Raw genomic sequence first — 14,881 nt, 5'->3', positions numbered from 1 at the left:
AGAAAACCTTTTCTCGCATGAAACTGCTGAAAACCCCGATGAGATCAAGATTGACAGATGAACATTTGCATCAGTGCTTGAGACTGGCTGTAACTAGAATGGAACCTGATATTCAACTTCTCACCAGCCAGATGCAGGCCCACAGTTCACACTGATGAACATACATAGGTAAGCTCACTTTTCTGACTTGAATGAGTCATTCTGAGCATAAACAAATATAATCATAATAAAATCTACTGGGATAAAATCCATCTTTACAACCATACTGGTAGTGAAATGTATTGTGCTGTGTAGGTGCTGTATCACTTAGTTCAGTTTCTCAACCTGCTTCTTTTGTGGTTTTCACAGGGAAGTTGATGAGAGAGAGCTGCAAACAGCGGTGTCTACAAGCCTACTGGAACCTACAAAAGGATTATAAGGAAGGAACACAAGAACTTTAAGAGACTGCTCATATGTGTCAGAGAGATTCTGCTCTGACAACTGAGCTGAACTTTTATCTGTTAAGATTGTGCATGGCACGACAGAAAGTTAATGTTCCATGGCTTTTTTTTCTATGAAGAACCCAGAGAGAGTTATTTAGTTATTATTTATTTCCTGTTTTTTTCTGTGAAGAACTCAGAGAGGGTTATTTAGTTATTATTTATTTCATTAATAGTGTTATTGTTTGTTTCCTGACTTTTTTTCTGTAAAGAACCTGGAAAGGGTTATTTGGTTATGTGTGGCTTTCTGGAAAACAATACATTTTTTAAGCTCCCCTACGATCGTCACACTTTTTCTGTTACAAACTGACACCGGCCCCCCATCAGAGAAGGGAAAAGTTATGTGGCCCTCACAGGAAAAAGTTTGGGGACCCCTGCCCTAGACACACTTCAATTTGCTTACCGCACTAATAGATCCACAGACGATGCAATCGCCAACGCACTGCACACTACCCTATCCCATCTGGACAAGAGGAATACCTACGTAAGAATGCTGTTCATTGACTATAGCTCAGCATTCAACACAATAGTACCCTCCAAGCTCATAATTAAGCTTGGGGCCCTGGGTCTGAAACCTGCCCTTTGCAACTGGGTCCTGGACATCCTGACGGGCCGCCCCCAGGTGGTGAAGGTAGGAAACAACACCTCCACTACGCTGATCCTCAACACAGGGGCCCCACAAGGGTGTGTGCTCAACCCCCTCCTGTACTCCCTGTTCACCCATGACTGCATGCCCACGCAAGCCTTCAACTCAATCATCAAGTTTGCAGACGACACAACAGTAGTAGGCCTGATTACCAACAATGACGAGGAGGTGAGGGCCCTGGGAAAGTGAAGCTAGGAAAATAACCTCTCACTCAAAGTCAACAAAACAAAGGAGCTGATTGTGGACTTCAGGAAACAGCAGAGAGAGCACGCCCCTATCCACATCGACGGGACAGCAGTGGAGAAGGTGGAAAGCTTCAAGTTCCTCGGCGTACACATCACTGACGATCTGAAATGGTCCACCAACACAGACAGTGTGGTGAAGGCGGCACAACAGTGCCTCTTCAAACTCAGGTGGCTGAAGAAATTTGGCCTTGGCCCCTAAAACTTTTACAGATGCATAATTGAGAGCATCCTGTCGGCCAGCATCAATGCATCACTGGGGGAAAACTACCAGCCCTCCAGAACACCTACAGCACCTGATGTCACAGGGAGGCCAAAAAGATCAAGGACATCAACCATGCGAGCCACTGCCTGTTCACCCCACTATCATCCAGAAGGCAAGGTCAGTACAGGTGCATCAAAGCCGGGACCGAGAGACTGAAAACAGCTTCTATCTTAAGGACATCTGATTGTTAAATAGCCATCACTACCCAGTTTCCACCCGGTTACGCAACCCTGCAACTTAGAGGCTGCCGCCCTATATACATAGACTTGGAATCCCGTAATCACTTTAATAAATGTTTAAATGTGTACATCCTGCTCTACCAATCTCATATGTATATACTGTATTCTATTTTACTGTATTTTACTCAATGCCACTCCGACATTGCTCAATCTAATATTAATATTTTTCTTAATTCCATTTTTTAAACTTTTAGATGTGTGTGTATCGTTGTGAATCATTTTTAGAAACTACTGCACTGTTAGATACTACTGCACTGTTGGAGCTAGGAACACAAGCATTTCGCTACATTCGCAATAACTTTGATTTGATAGAAACGTGCTGTTTTCACATACAGTTGAAGTCGGAAGTTAACATACACCTTAGCCCAATACATTTAAACTCAGTTTTTCACAATCCCTGACATTTAATCAGAGTAAATATTCCCTGTCTTAGGTCAGTTAGGATCACCACTTTATTTTAAGAATGTGAAATGTCAGAATAATAGTAGAGAGAATGAGTTATTTCAGCTTTTATTTCTTTCATCACCATTCCCAGTGGGTCAGAAGTTTATATACACTCAATTAGTATTTGGTAGCATTGCCTTTAAATTGTTTAACTTGGGTCAAACGTTTTGGGTAGCCTTCCACAAGCTTCCCACAATAAGTTTGGTTTATTTTGGCCCATTCCTCCTGACAGAGCAGGTGTAACTGAGTCAGGTTTGTATGCCTCCTTGCTCACACACAATTTATTGTTGTCCTTAACCCATTTTGCCACAACTTTGGAAGTATGCTTGGAGTCATTGTCCATTTGAAAGACCCATTTGCGACCAAGCTTTAACTTCCTGACTGATGTCTTGAGATGTTGCTTCAATACATCCACATAATTTTCCTTCCTCATGAAGCCATCTATTTCGTGAAGTGCACCAGTCCCTACTGCAGCAATTCACCCCCACAACATGATGCTGCCACCCCCGTGCTTCACGGTTGGGATGGTATTCTTCGGCTTGCAAGTATCCCCTTTTTTCCTCCAGACATAACGATGGTCATTAAGGCCAAACAGTTATATATTTTTTTCATCAGACCAGAGGACATTTCTCAAAAAGTACAATCTTTGTCCCCATGTGCAGTTACAAACCGTAGTCTGGCTTTTTTATGGTGGTTTTGGAGCAGTGGCATCTTCCTTGCTGAGCGGCCTTTCAGGATATGTCGATATAGGACTCATTTTACTGTGGATATAGATACTTTTGTACCCATTTCCTCCAGCGTCTTCACAAGGTCCTTTGCTGTTGTTCTGGGATTGATTTGCACTTTTCGTACCAAAGTACGTTCATCTCTAGGAGACAGAACGCATCTCCTTCCTGAGGGGTATGACAGCTGCGTGGTCCCATGGTGTTTATACTTGCGTACTATAGTTTGTACAGATGAACGTGGTACCTTCAGGCGTTTGGAAATTGCTCCCAAGGATGAACCAGACTTGTGGAGGTCAAACATTTTTTTCTGAGGTCTTGGCCGGATTTCGTTTGATTTTCCCATGATGTCAAGCAAAGAGGCACTGAGTTTGAAGGTAGGCCTTGAAATACATCCGCAGGTACACCTCCAATTGACTCAATTAGCCTATCAGAAGCTTCTAAAGCCATGCCATTTTCTAGAATTTTCCAAGCTGTTTAAGGGCACAGTAAACTTAGTGTATATAAACTTCTGACCCACTGGAATTGTGATACAGTGAATTATAAGTGAAATAATCTGCCTGTAAACAATTGTTGGAAAAATTACTTGTGTCATGCACAAAGTAGATGTCCTAACCAACTTGCCAAAACTATAGTTTGTAAACAAGACATTTGTGGAGTGGTTGAAAAAGGAGTTTTAATGACTCTAATCTAAGTGTATGTAAACTTCCGACTTCCACTGTATGTAGATACTGGTATCGTGCTGGAGATAATGAATATGACGTTGTAAAGTGGTGGAATTGCACTTTAACAAGCAGCTACATTGGGAATCTGTTATTGCTCTATCCATTTTTTTATTATTTTAAATTCATGATATATGCCCTATTGATTCTTGAAGAATACAACTTCAAATTCCTCATGAGCTTAGCTGCATTGTCTGACCCCATCAGGCACCAAAACAATATTGTTTTACTCCTCTGATGAAGAATGTATAACCTGAAAACATGGTTAATTCAAATGTAATTTTGGTAGCTTTTTTGTTGTTGATTTATTTGATCATTTCAAACACAATACAACCACATGTACAATGTATGGCCAGACCTTGCATCCATAGCTCTGTCTCTGAATTTGAGTGGTTACATTTCTCCTGCCTCATCCCTGAGCTTTTTACCAAATAAGTGGCAGGGTGAGCCACTTTGTTATTGTTTGAACTGCAGATTGCAACTTTAACGCCGCTAAGTATGAAGTCCAATTATGACTGGCTTTCCAAGAACACAGACTCTGGGAAATCTAAATAGTTGGATACTTTGACAACTTAAACAACAATTCACATTTCTGGGTTTCAGGTAGCCTAGAGGTTAGAGCGTTGGGCCAATAACCGAAAGGTTGCTAGATCGAATCCCCGAGCTGACAAGGTAAAAAAATCTGTCATTCTGCCCCTGAACAAGGCGGTTAACCCACTGCTCCTACGCCGTCATTGTAAATTAACTGACTTGCCTAGTTAAACAAAAAAGTTTTTAAAAAAATCTACGCCACCCAATGTACCTGTACATTAGCGCTGCGTGCTTTATGGAGATTCTTTAGTGCGTGCTGCAATGCTGCTCCGTTAGGAATCAGACCGGACATCTCCACTATGGTGTCCTGTAAGTGCTCGCTTTCCTTCTCCAGGAAATCCACACTGGAGAATGAAACGATAGGAAACAGCACACTTAGACACTCCCCAGAGACATCCAACACTTAACAACACGACAGGAGGTTCAGTAGCTGTGCTAAATGGTGGAGCTGTACTCTCATTACTGTGCTAAATCGGAAGTGATTAGTAGTACCTGTGTTTAGTACCATTGCTGGGGTTCAGTACTGTGTTGAGTGGTGTTAGTGGGGGGAGGGGGAGGGGTGTTCTGAATACCTGCATTGAGTGGTAGTGGCAGCAAGCACACTCTTGTTTGTTTTCTCCTCCACATCATTCAGTTTTCCGAGCAGATCCCTCTTCTCTGCCAGCAGTTTCCCATTTTCCTCATTCATGTTCACTATCATGTCTTTCTCCTAGAGAAAACAGAGAAAGTTCCTTAGTTCTGTTTTGCATGCATGGCATCAATTGGCATTGTCCAGAGTGTGTGACATGAGGGAGCAGCAGATTTAGGGCTTGGACAGACCATCAAGACTGTTGGCCGTGGTACCTCTGCCCAGCATGTCGGCAGTCATTTTTGTGTGTGTTCAAATAGCACAGTACATCGGCCGTCAGCCTGGTTAAAATACTCCAGGCCAGAACGGGTTGTAGCGTTGCTTGCTTTGTTCCCATTGGTATGTCCATGTTCTGTTAGATAGCCAAAACTAGCTCTGCTGCGCTAATGTTGCTAGCTAGCTAGAATTTGTATAACGTCCTGGCTCATACTTTAGCTAGATAGCCACAACTGTGTCCCACCCGTAATCTTGTAAAAAATGGCCTCCTCTCTTCTGTCCCTTCCTGCCGTCCTCCCCTCCCCAACTTTCCTCTGTACTTGAAATAAATGCCTGCTCTTAGTATCTCTATTCCACTGCTCCTGCTATCTCTGCACCATCACTGTCCATATCAGGCTTTTTGCTTCTGCCTCGATCATTGAAACTACAACATCCTCACTACTAAGTGCTTGTTTAGCCAGTATATCAGCTGCCTCGTTCCCCTCCACCTCCACATGGGCTGGGACCCAAGTAAAACGTGTCTGTATGCCCATCTGTCTAATCCTGCCATGGGTTTGTAGCACCTCATACAGCAGGTCTGGTCTGCTACGGGACCTAAAGGACTGGAGACTCATCAACACTGCACATGAATTAGAGCAAGTAACTACATCCTTCACCCTCTGCAAGGCCAACAGAATGGCCATCAGCTCTGCCGTATATACAGCCAAATGATCTGTAATACGTTTCCTGACTGCCACCCCATGTTCCTGCACTACAAATCCTGACCCAGTAGGTCCTGTCCTTGTATCTTTTGAACCATTGTGTAAATAACCACAAAATCCTGATATACAGTTTCCAGACGTCTCTTAAACAAATCAGATGGATCAACACCCTCCCTATCTGTCTGTAGTCTCTCCAACACTTCTAGATCAACTACTGGAGGCTGGAGTAGCCATCGTGGATTTACAGGAATAGCTACCGTTGGACTAAACTCCCTTCCATGCAGTCCCATCTCCCTTGCCTAGATATTACCCATCCACCCAATGTGTGTTCTGTCTTCGCTCATGTTCCCAGCATGCCTGTGAAATCAAACCAAAGTTTGTCACGTGCGCCGAATACAACAGGTGAATACAACCTTACAGTGAAATGCTTACTTATAGGCTCTAACCAATACATACAGACACCGGTTAGTCAGGCTGATTGAGGTAGTATGTACATGTAGATATGGTTAAAGTGACTATGCATATATGATGAACAGAGAGTAGCAGTAGCGTAAAAGAGGGGTTGGCGGGTGGTGGGGTGTAACACAATGCAGATAGCCCGGTTAGCCAATGAAATCAATTTCACATGATGAGACATCCCTTGTCCCTGTAGGTTGATCCAATAATTCAGTGCCAGCTGCTGTCTCCTAATCTGAAAAGGCATATCCCACATCTCCACCTGTAGTGTAGCCACTGGGGATGTCCGAAACACCCCACTACATATCCTGAGTCCTTGTCCCTGTATGACATCTAGCCTTTCCAATGAGGTCCAGGCTGCTGAACCAGATGCTATACTGCCATAGTCTACTACAGATCGGATCAATGCAACATACATGGTCCTCAATGAGGAACGCCCAGCCCCCACTCCTTCCCCGTCAGACAGCACATCACATTTAGCACCTTCTTACACTTTCCCACCACTCTCTCAATGTGTTCTGCCCAGGTCAGTCTAGTGTCAAAGTATACCTCAAGGAACCTGAGGGCTCCACCCTTTTCAAGTTTCTCCCATATAACCTCAAGCATACCTCATCTCCCATCTTCCTCCTTGTAAAGAACACTGAGTTCTCTACAGAGAACCTGAACCCCCACATTAATTCCCACCACACTACCTCATCAATTGCTTCCTGTATCTTCCTGATTATGTAAGGCACATTCCTTCCCCTCTTCCATAAGGCCCCATCATCTGCAAATAACAACCTCCCAATATCCGGCTATACCTGAGAGTAAACATAATTGATCATGATTGAGAACAACAGAGGACTAATCACGCTCCCCTGCGGTGTACCGTTATCCACCAGGTAGCTGCCTGATAGGGACTTTCCCACCCTCACCTGGATAGACCTTCCAAACAGGAAATCCTTTAGCCAGTTGTACGTTCTTCCACCTACCGCCATAATATCAACCATAGTTCTCCTACCCTTCCTGAACCCACTCTGATGTGGCGATATTCCATAATCTTACATACATGTGATGTTAAAGCTATTGGCTGGTAGTTTGTTGGCCTCATTGGGTCCTTCCCTGGCTTCCGGATTGGTACCACTACTGCCTCCTAACTGCCTGGTAGTTTCTCCTCCTCCCACACTCTGTTGTACAACACCAACACCTTATCCAGGGCCTCATCACTAAGCTGGGTCAACATAACATAGCACACCTCATCTTCCCCAGGTGAAGTTAACCCAGCCTTACCTATTGCCCTTTTCACCTCTACCATGGTAAATGGTGCATTCAACGCATCATTTGCATCCTCCCTCCCATCCAGCACTCCAAGATGCTCCTCTCACGTTCTCTCTCTCCCCCTCTGCCACTCCTCTGACAAATATGCTGAGCTATGCACTTGGACAAATGCTTTGGCCATCATCTCTACCTTCTCCTCATCTGTTACTGCCAGTTGTCAACACTGGATAATCCCACTCCCTTCTGACCCCACTCATCCTCTTAATCATCCCCCACACTTCTCCCATGGGTGTCGTCCTTCCAATGGTGTCACAGAACCGACGCCAACATAACCTCTTTGCCTGACGGATAGTTCTCTGGCTAATCATCTGGACCGATGACAAATTACATGGCCTACTGTATGGCTATCAAATTAATTATTAACCCTGCCTAGCTACTTCTGAATAAGGAAAATGTTTTATTTCCACAATTTCCAAAAGCAAACCAAACAAAAAACCAGTTTTATGTAGCACAATTTCTAACTATTTACATTTGTTGTAGTTTTGTGTATTTGCATGTGACTTTTTTATTTCAGGAAATGGCTTCCTGAAATCCCTCAAGCAGCTGATTGGTCGACTCCATGGCTAATTGGAGAGCTGACCCCGCCCCCTCGACAAGACGCAGCTGTCTCCAGTTACACATTCATTCTGAAGCTATATAAAAGCCAGTGTTCTGTTCAGAAAAGAGTCATTGCTGGGAGGTCATTGCAGAGAGAGGAGGTTGATGGCTGTGGATAATTTACTATGTTTGTTGTTGGTAGCAGTTGGTATGTTCTGTGAGTTTGTTGCTCAGATAGAGCTTATTTGATGTCCTTTGTTTCTTAGTTTGTTTGAGAAATTATTTGTTCTCCTGTTTCATTTGTTCCCAGGGGGGAAGGGGAAGGCACCTAGGGAGTGCTTAGGCAAGAGGCCCGCGGGCATACATATACCCATAGTATATTCATTGTCTAGGCACAATAGGTAAGACCTGGGCAGACCACCCCCTGTATTTTGGTTAGGGCACCAGGTGGTGCTAAATTAGGTAAGTATTGGTTAGGCAGGTAAGATAGAGGGGGCTTTGAGATTTACTTTCTTTGCTTTGGTTCCGTCCAGCCCCTTTTCCCCATATTACCATGTAAAGGAATAAAGTCCTTGTAAACGGTACCACATTCTGTCTGTCATCCTTACTCACACCTACAGTCCATACCTCTTTCACTTCACGGAGAGTTGAGTTGTAGCAGGGTGTTGCGTTCCCTCTTAAGAGGCGTGCGTAACATCCCCCAAGAGCATAAGGGTTAAGGGCTGCCGACCTTTGAGTTTGAAACGCAGCCCAGATCTTTCATTTCTATCAGATTTTCCATCACTTGGAGATTTCCCCCCAAGAGCGTGTCCTCCCCCTACATCTCTGTCCCTACGAACCACTATGTATCATACAGGGTTCATAGTGGTTGATACTGTATGATAAAACTCCACAGTCAGTTTGAGCCATGTTTCGTGCACACGAATCACATCAGGTTTAACTGGCATATCTAGAATGAACTGCTTGAACTCCTGCCCATTGACCAACAGGCTTTGAGCATTTTATTTTATTTACCTTTATGTAACTGGGGAAGTCCGTTAAGAACAAATTCATATTTTCAATGACGGTCGAGGAACAGTGGGTGTAGAACAACAGATTTTCACCTTGTCAGCTTGGAGCTCAGAATGAGAACGAGTTGCTTATCCACTTTATGTAGCCTCGCCCACTTATTTGAATCAATAAAAACGTTTTTTTTCTCACGTAGTATAAGCACTCGGATGCAAGCGTTAGCATAATTAGCATTCACATAAGAGTTGGAACTGCTTGTTGTGAGTGGCAGCGGGTAGGGCTTGGTTTGTATGTGTTGTGGGGGGAAGGTGCAGAGCACAGAGGGAGACGAGACCAAAAATACAACAAGAGAGCCAGTGGCTATGAGGACGCAAAATGAGCTAACATTCAATCTTGTCGAGTACTCAATGATGAAAATTCAAATTTAATTCTAATTAAAGTTGATTTTAATGACTAATCAATGCAGCCCAAATTCACTCTGATTTGTTATGACCAATGATGTATATAATCCCCATTGGTTACTACCTACAGAGGCTAGATAGCTAGCATGGAGGAAGCTTTCCCATTTGTTTTATGAAGTGTGATTGGCTTAGCTAATTACTGTATATTATCAAACTTAAGCAAAATACTGTTTATCCTTCAAGCGCAAAACTCCCTTAGCTCGATGCAAGACTTGCATCAGCAAAAACAAAATTGTCAAAATTATTATTTTAGTTAACTGTTTTGAACATGAAAGTGTCTGTGCAGGAAAAGTGCCCTCTTTTCTCCTTCTTGTTGTCCACTTCCCTCTCGCAGAAGTTTGTGCTCTCTGGTTGTGCTCTCAAAGTTGTCAGGCACACAGCAGGTGGTACCTATTGTTGTGCCAGGCAAGGGAGCGGACCTCTATTGTGCAGGCTAACAAGCTGGCTGGTGAGTCTGACCTCTTACCCTGGCTGATGAGGTTAAGGCGAGAGCCAGGTCTCTCTCAAGGCTTTGAATCCTCTCATCACGACATCCTGTCTCCTTCAAATAAATCTGTTTGGCTCGCCGCATTTTGGCTTTGTGCTGAGATCGCTTCTCGGCGTTCTTGCTGTGGGAGCAGAGGAAACCAAACCACACAGCGTTGTTGAGCACCAGAAGAGAGTGAAAGTGTGACTACAGTAGCTAGGCTAAGTCCCTGGTTTTGCTTTGAGAATGTTCTCTAGGATCTTTACCTTTTCTGTAAATCCAGGCACGTGAGAACTTCCATGAGCTCCTCTGTTAGTTTCTCACAATCCTCCTGCCTGGCCTCCAGGCATTCCTTCAGCTTTACATAATCAGCAGGAATCTGTGGTCAGTCAGACAGGCAGGCAGACAGAAAGACATGATCAACATCTACATAGGCTAGATGAGGGTCTCAGTTTACATTTGTTCCAATACCATACAATTCTGACTGAAACACAAATACAGTGGGGTCTGAAATTATTGACACGCATGATAAAGATGAACAATAATGACGGTATGAAATAAATAACTCAAATTCTGAACTGTGTTGTAGAAATTATTATATTTTATACTAATACTAGTTTGCTAGTTTTATATGAGAGCCTCTTACCATGAATAATAACAGGGGAGGTTAGCATGTCTTGGGGGTATGACATTTGACCCGCTATAACCTTCTCACTCATTATTATTTGTAATCATGGTAGCATCCACATTAATGTAGAAGTGTTTAGAGACATATTCTTATCTAGAATAAAAGTGACTCCAAAATCATACAATACATTATTTACCATAAATTTTGTTTGGGCACAAAATAACCTGAAACCAACTGCAAATGCGTTCAACAAGTTTGTAGAGTCACAAGCTACAATGTAGTCATTGTGTGCTAGGAATATGGGCACAAATCAAAAACTTTTGACTACTTTATTTATAAGAATCTTCAGGGTTGTCAATAATTTTGACCTCTACCTTTTGGGAAAACATTTTTTATTACTATTAACAAAATGTCTTCCTCTCGGCAATTATATTAGTTTAAAACAATATACAGTGGGGCAAAAAGTATTTAGTCAGCCACCAATTGTGCAAGTTCTCCCACTTAAAACGATGAGAGAGGCCTGTAATTTTCATCATAGGTACACTTAAACTATGACAGACAAAATGAGAAGAAAAAAAATCCAGAAAAATCACATTGTAGGATTTTTTATGAATTTATTTGCAAATTATGGTGGAAAATAAGTATTTGGTCAATAACAAAACTTATCTCAATACTTTGTTATATACCCTTTGTTGGCAATGACAGAGGTCAAACGTTTTCTGTAAGTCTTCACATGGTTTTCACACACTGTTGCTGGTATTTTGGCCCATTCCTCCATGCAGATCTCCTCTAGAGCAGTGATGTTTTGGGGCTGTTGCTGGGCATCACGGACTTTCAACTCCCTCCAAAGATTTTCTATGGGGTTGAGATCTGGAGACTGGCTAGGCCACTCCAGGACCTTGAAATGCTTCTTACGAAGGCACTCCTTCGTTGCCCGGGTGGTGTGTTTGGGATCATTGTCATGCTGAAAGACCCAGCCACGTTTCATCTTCAATGCCCTTGCTGATGGAAGGAGGTTTTCACTCAAAATCTCACGATACATGGCCCCATTTATTCTTTCCTTTACACGGATCAGTCGTCCTGGTCCCTTTGCAGAAAAACAGCCCCAAAGCATGATGTTTCCACCCCCATGCTTCACAGTAGGTATGGTGTTCTTTGGATGCAACTCAGCATTCTTTGTCCTCCAAACATGACGAGTTGAGTTTTTACCAAAAAGTTATATTTTGGTTTCATCTGACCATATGACATTCTCCCAATCTTCTTCTGGATCATCCAAATGCTCTCTAGCAAATTTTCAGACGGGCCTGGACATGTACTGGCTTAAGCAGGGGGACACGTCTGGCACTGCAGGATTTGAGTCCCTGGCGGCGTAGTGTGTTACTGATGGTAGGCTTTGTTACTTTGGTCCCAGCTCTCTGCAGGTCCTTTACTAGGTCCCCCTCTGGGATTTCTGCTCACCGTTCTTATGATCATTTTGACCCCACGGGGGTGAGATCTTGCGTGGAGCCCCAGATCGAGGGAGATTATCAGTGGTCTTGCATGTCTTCCATTTCCTAATAATTGCTCCCACAGTTGATTTCTTCAAACCAAGCTGCTTACCTATTGCAGATTCAGTCTTCCCAGCCTGGTGCAGGTCTACAATTTTGTTTCTGGTGTCCTTTGACAGCTCTTTGGTCTTGCCCATAGTGGAGTTTGGAGTGTGACTGTTTGAGGTTGTGGACAGGTGTCTTTTATACAGATAACAAGTTCAAACAGGTGCCATTAATACAGGTAACGAGTGGAGGACAGAGGAGCCTCTTAAAGAAGAAGTTACAGGTCTGTGAGAGCCAGAAATTTTGCTTGTTTGTAGGTGACCAAATACTTATTTTCCACCATAATTTGCAAATAAATTCATTAAAAATCCTACAATGTGATTTTCTGGATGTTTTTCCCCTCATTTGTCTGTCATAGTTGAAGTGTACCTATGATGAGAATTACAGGCCTCTCTCATATTTTTAAGTGAACTTGCACAATTGGTGGCTGACTAAATACTTTTTTGCCCCACTGTAAATATCCTATTTTGGCATACAATATAGCTCAGTATTTGTATTATTTATTTTATACAATCATTGTTGCTAATCTTTATCAAGGGCCGCACTATACATTTAGTTATTTGACAGCTTTCTCTTGAAATGAAGAGAGAGTGCCATGCCCCATAGTCAGAGGGTGCCAAGTCACTCACCTCCTCGCTGGCAGTGCCAGTCTGACTCTGTAGGACACCTAGCTGTGTCTGCTGGCCTTTAAATCGGAGGCTCAGCTCTGAGTTAGTGCAGTTCAGGGAGTCTTCCACCTCTCGCAGGGAACACCCCTCATCCTGCAGCTCCTCCTCCCTCTGCTCCCACATCCTCCTGAATGAACCACACACACACACACACACACACTTTTAGACCAGGACCACATATCTACAACTGCACAAGCAAACCCCTACAAGACCATAACTGACCATCACACAGCTGGTTGCTGGTTGAAACAGTTTAACTGAAGCAGCAGAGGGGCCTTTAGTAGGAGAAGGTACCTGTGGAGCTGGTTGTCCTGAGTCCTAAGGGCCGTGTATCTTGCTGCCTCCTCTTGCTGGCCAGACTCTGTGTTGCGGTTTCTTTCCACATTCAGCTGGTGCTCTGTGCTCTTCAGCTGCTGCTGCAGACCCTGCATCTGAGTCAAAGAGGCAGCGGAGGGAAGAGGTCATTTACCTTGTGTGAAAAGTACTACTACTATTATTCTGTTTGGCTTGGTCAGAGAGCTCAGAACAACAGATTTTATTTTATTTCTCTCTATGGGTGCCAATCGTATCCACAGTAATGCAACTGACTCAACTAATCGGCGTGGAATTTAAATTAGTTTAATGAACTGGAACAAAGTTGATTGGAACAAATTTCACTGTCCCTCTGCGGAAATGGATTGGCCACCCCTGGCTTGAGACTATAGGCTGAAGACTATGAATGACACTGCACTCCTGCATGGTGTCTCACCTCTACCTCCATGGCTTTGAGCTTGGCCCTCTCAGCGCTCAGCTCCTCCTGCAGACAGCTGCAACTCTGGGCTTTCTGGCTGCTCTGGGCCAGCCCCTCCCTCAGCTCCCTACTCTCCTGCTGCAGAGCCCTCTGCTCCAGATGGCTGACCATAGCCTGACCCTGCTTCAACTCAGCACACACCTGAACACCACCACAACCACAACCAGTACATTTACATACAGAGAACCCATGATTTGTTTTCACAAAATGTAATCCATAAAATGGTCCTTTGGAGGAAGGATTGTTGACATACTGTACAAGTCAAAAGTTTGGGCACAAGGGTTTTTCATTATTTTTACTATTTTCTACATTGTAGAATAATAGTGAAGACATCAAAACTATGAAATAACACATATGGAATAATGTAGTAAGCCAAAAAAAAAGAAAAAGGTGTTAAACAAATCAACATTTATTTTGATATGCCATTTTGATTTGCCACCCTTTGCCTTGACAGCTTTGTACACTCTTGGCATTCTCTCAACCAGCTTCATGAGGAATGCTTTTCCAACAGTCTTGACGGAGTTCCCACATATGTGGAGCATCTGCGGTAAAACTCATCCGAAACCATCTTAAATTGGGTTGAGATCAGGTGACTGTGGAGGCCAGGTCATCTGATGCAGCACTCCATTACTCTCCTTGTTGGTCAAATAGCCCTTACACAGCTCGGAGGGCCATCCCACTAAGCGCAAACCAGATGGGATGGCGTATTGCTGCAGAATGCTGTGGTAGCCATGCTGGTTAAGTGTGCCTTGAATTAAAAATAAATCAATGACAGTGTCACCAGCAATGCACCCCCAATCCATCACACCACCTCCTCCATGCTTCACGGTGGAAACCAATCATGTGGAGATCATCTGTTCACCTACTCTGCGTCTCACAAAGACACAGCGGTTGGAACCAAAAATCTCAGATTTGGACTCATCAGACCAAAGGACAGATTTCCAACAGTCTAATGTTCATTACTCGTGTTTCTTGGCCCAAGCAAGTCTCTTCTTATTATTGGTGTCCTTTAGTAGAGGTTTCTTTGCAGCAATTCGACCATGAAGGCCTGATTCACGCAGTC

At 43.5% G+C, this 14,881-nt stretch overlaps 1 protein-coding gene across 2 annotated transcripts in view; it reads right to left on the bottom strand.

Moving 5' to 3' along the window:
* The window catches only part of si:dkey-264d12.5 (coiled-coil domain-containing protein 30), a 33,600-nt gene that overhangs the window by 3,595 nt on the left and 15,124 nt on the right, over positions 1-14,881 (bottom strand). Inside the window, exons 13-19 of one of the 2 annotated variants that reach the window (XM_029672395.2) lie at positions 13,777-13,959; positions 13,323-13,459; positions 12,990-13,155; positions 10,407-10,519; positions 10,141-10,282; positions 4,923-5,059; positions 4,562-4,694 (exon numbers count right to left, since the gene is read on the bottom strand). In XM_029672395.2, the coding sequence (XP_029528255.2) occupies positions 4,562-4,694; positions 4,923-5,059; positions 10,141-10,282; positions 10,407-10,519; positions 12,990-13,155; positions 13,323-13,459; positions 13,777-13,959 (1,011 nt within the window). The remainder of the gene's footprint in view (positions 1-4,561; positions 4,695-4,922; positions 5,060-10,140; positions 10,283-10,406; positions 10,520-12,989; positions 13,156-13,322; positions 13,460-13,776; positions 13,960-14,881) is intronic. The other variant, XM_029672424.2, reaches the window with a different exon arrangement.

The sequence above is a fragment of the Oncorhynchus nerka genome, linkage group LG2 (assembly GCF_034236695.1).
Source record: "Oncorhynchus nerka isolate Pitt River linkage group LG2, Oner_Uvic_2.0, whole genome shotgun sequence".
In the NCBI taxonomy this organism is placed as follows: Eukaryota; Metazoa; Chordata; class Actinopteri; order Salmoniformes; family Salmonidae; genus Oncorhynchus; species Oncorhynchus nerka.
This window is presented reverse-complemented; position numbering and strand designations above follow the sequence as displayed.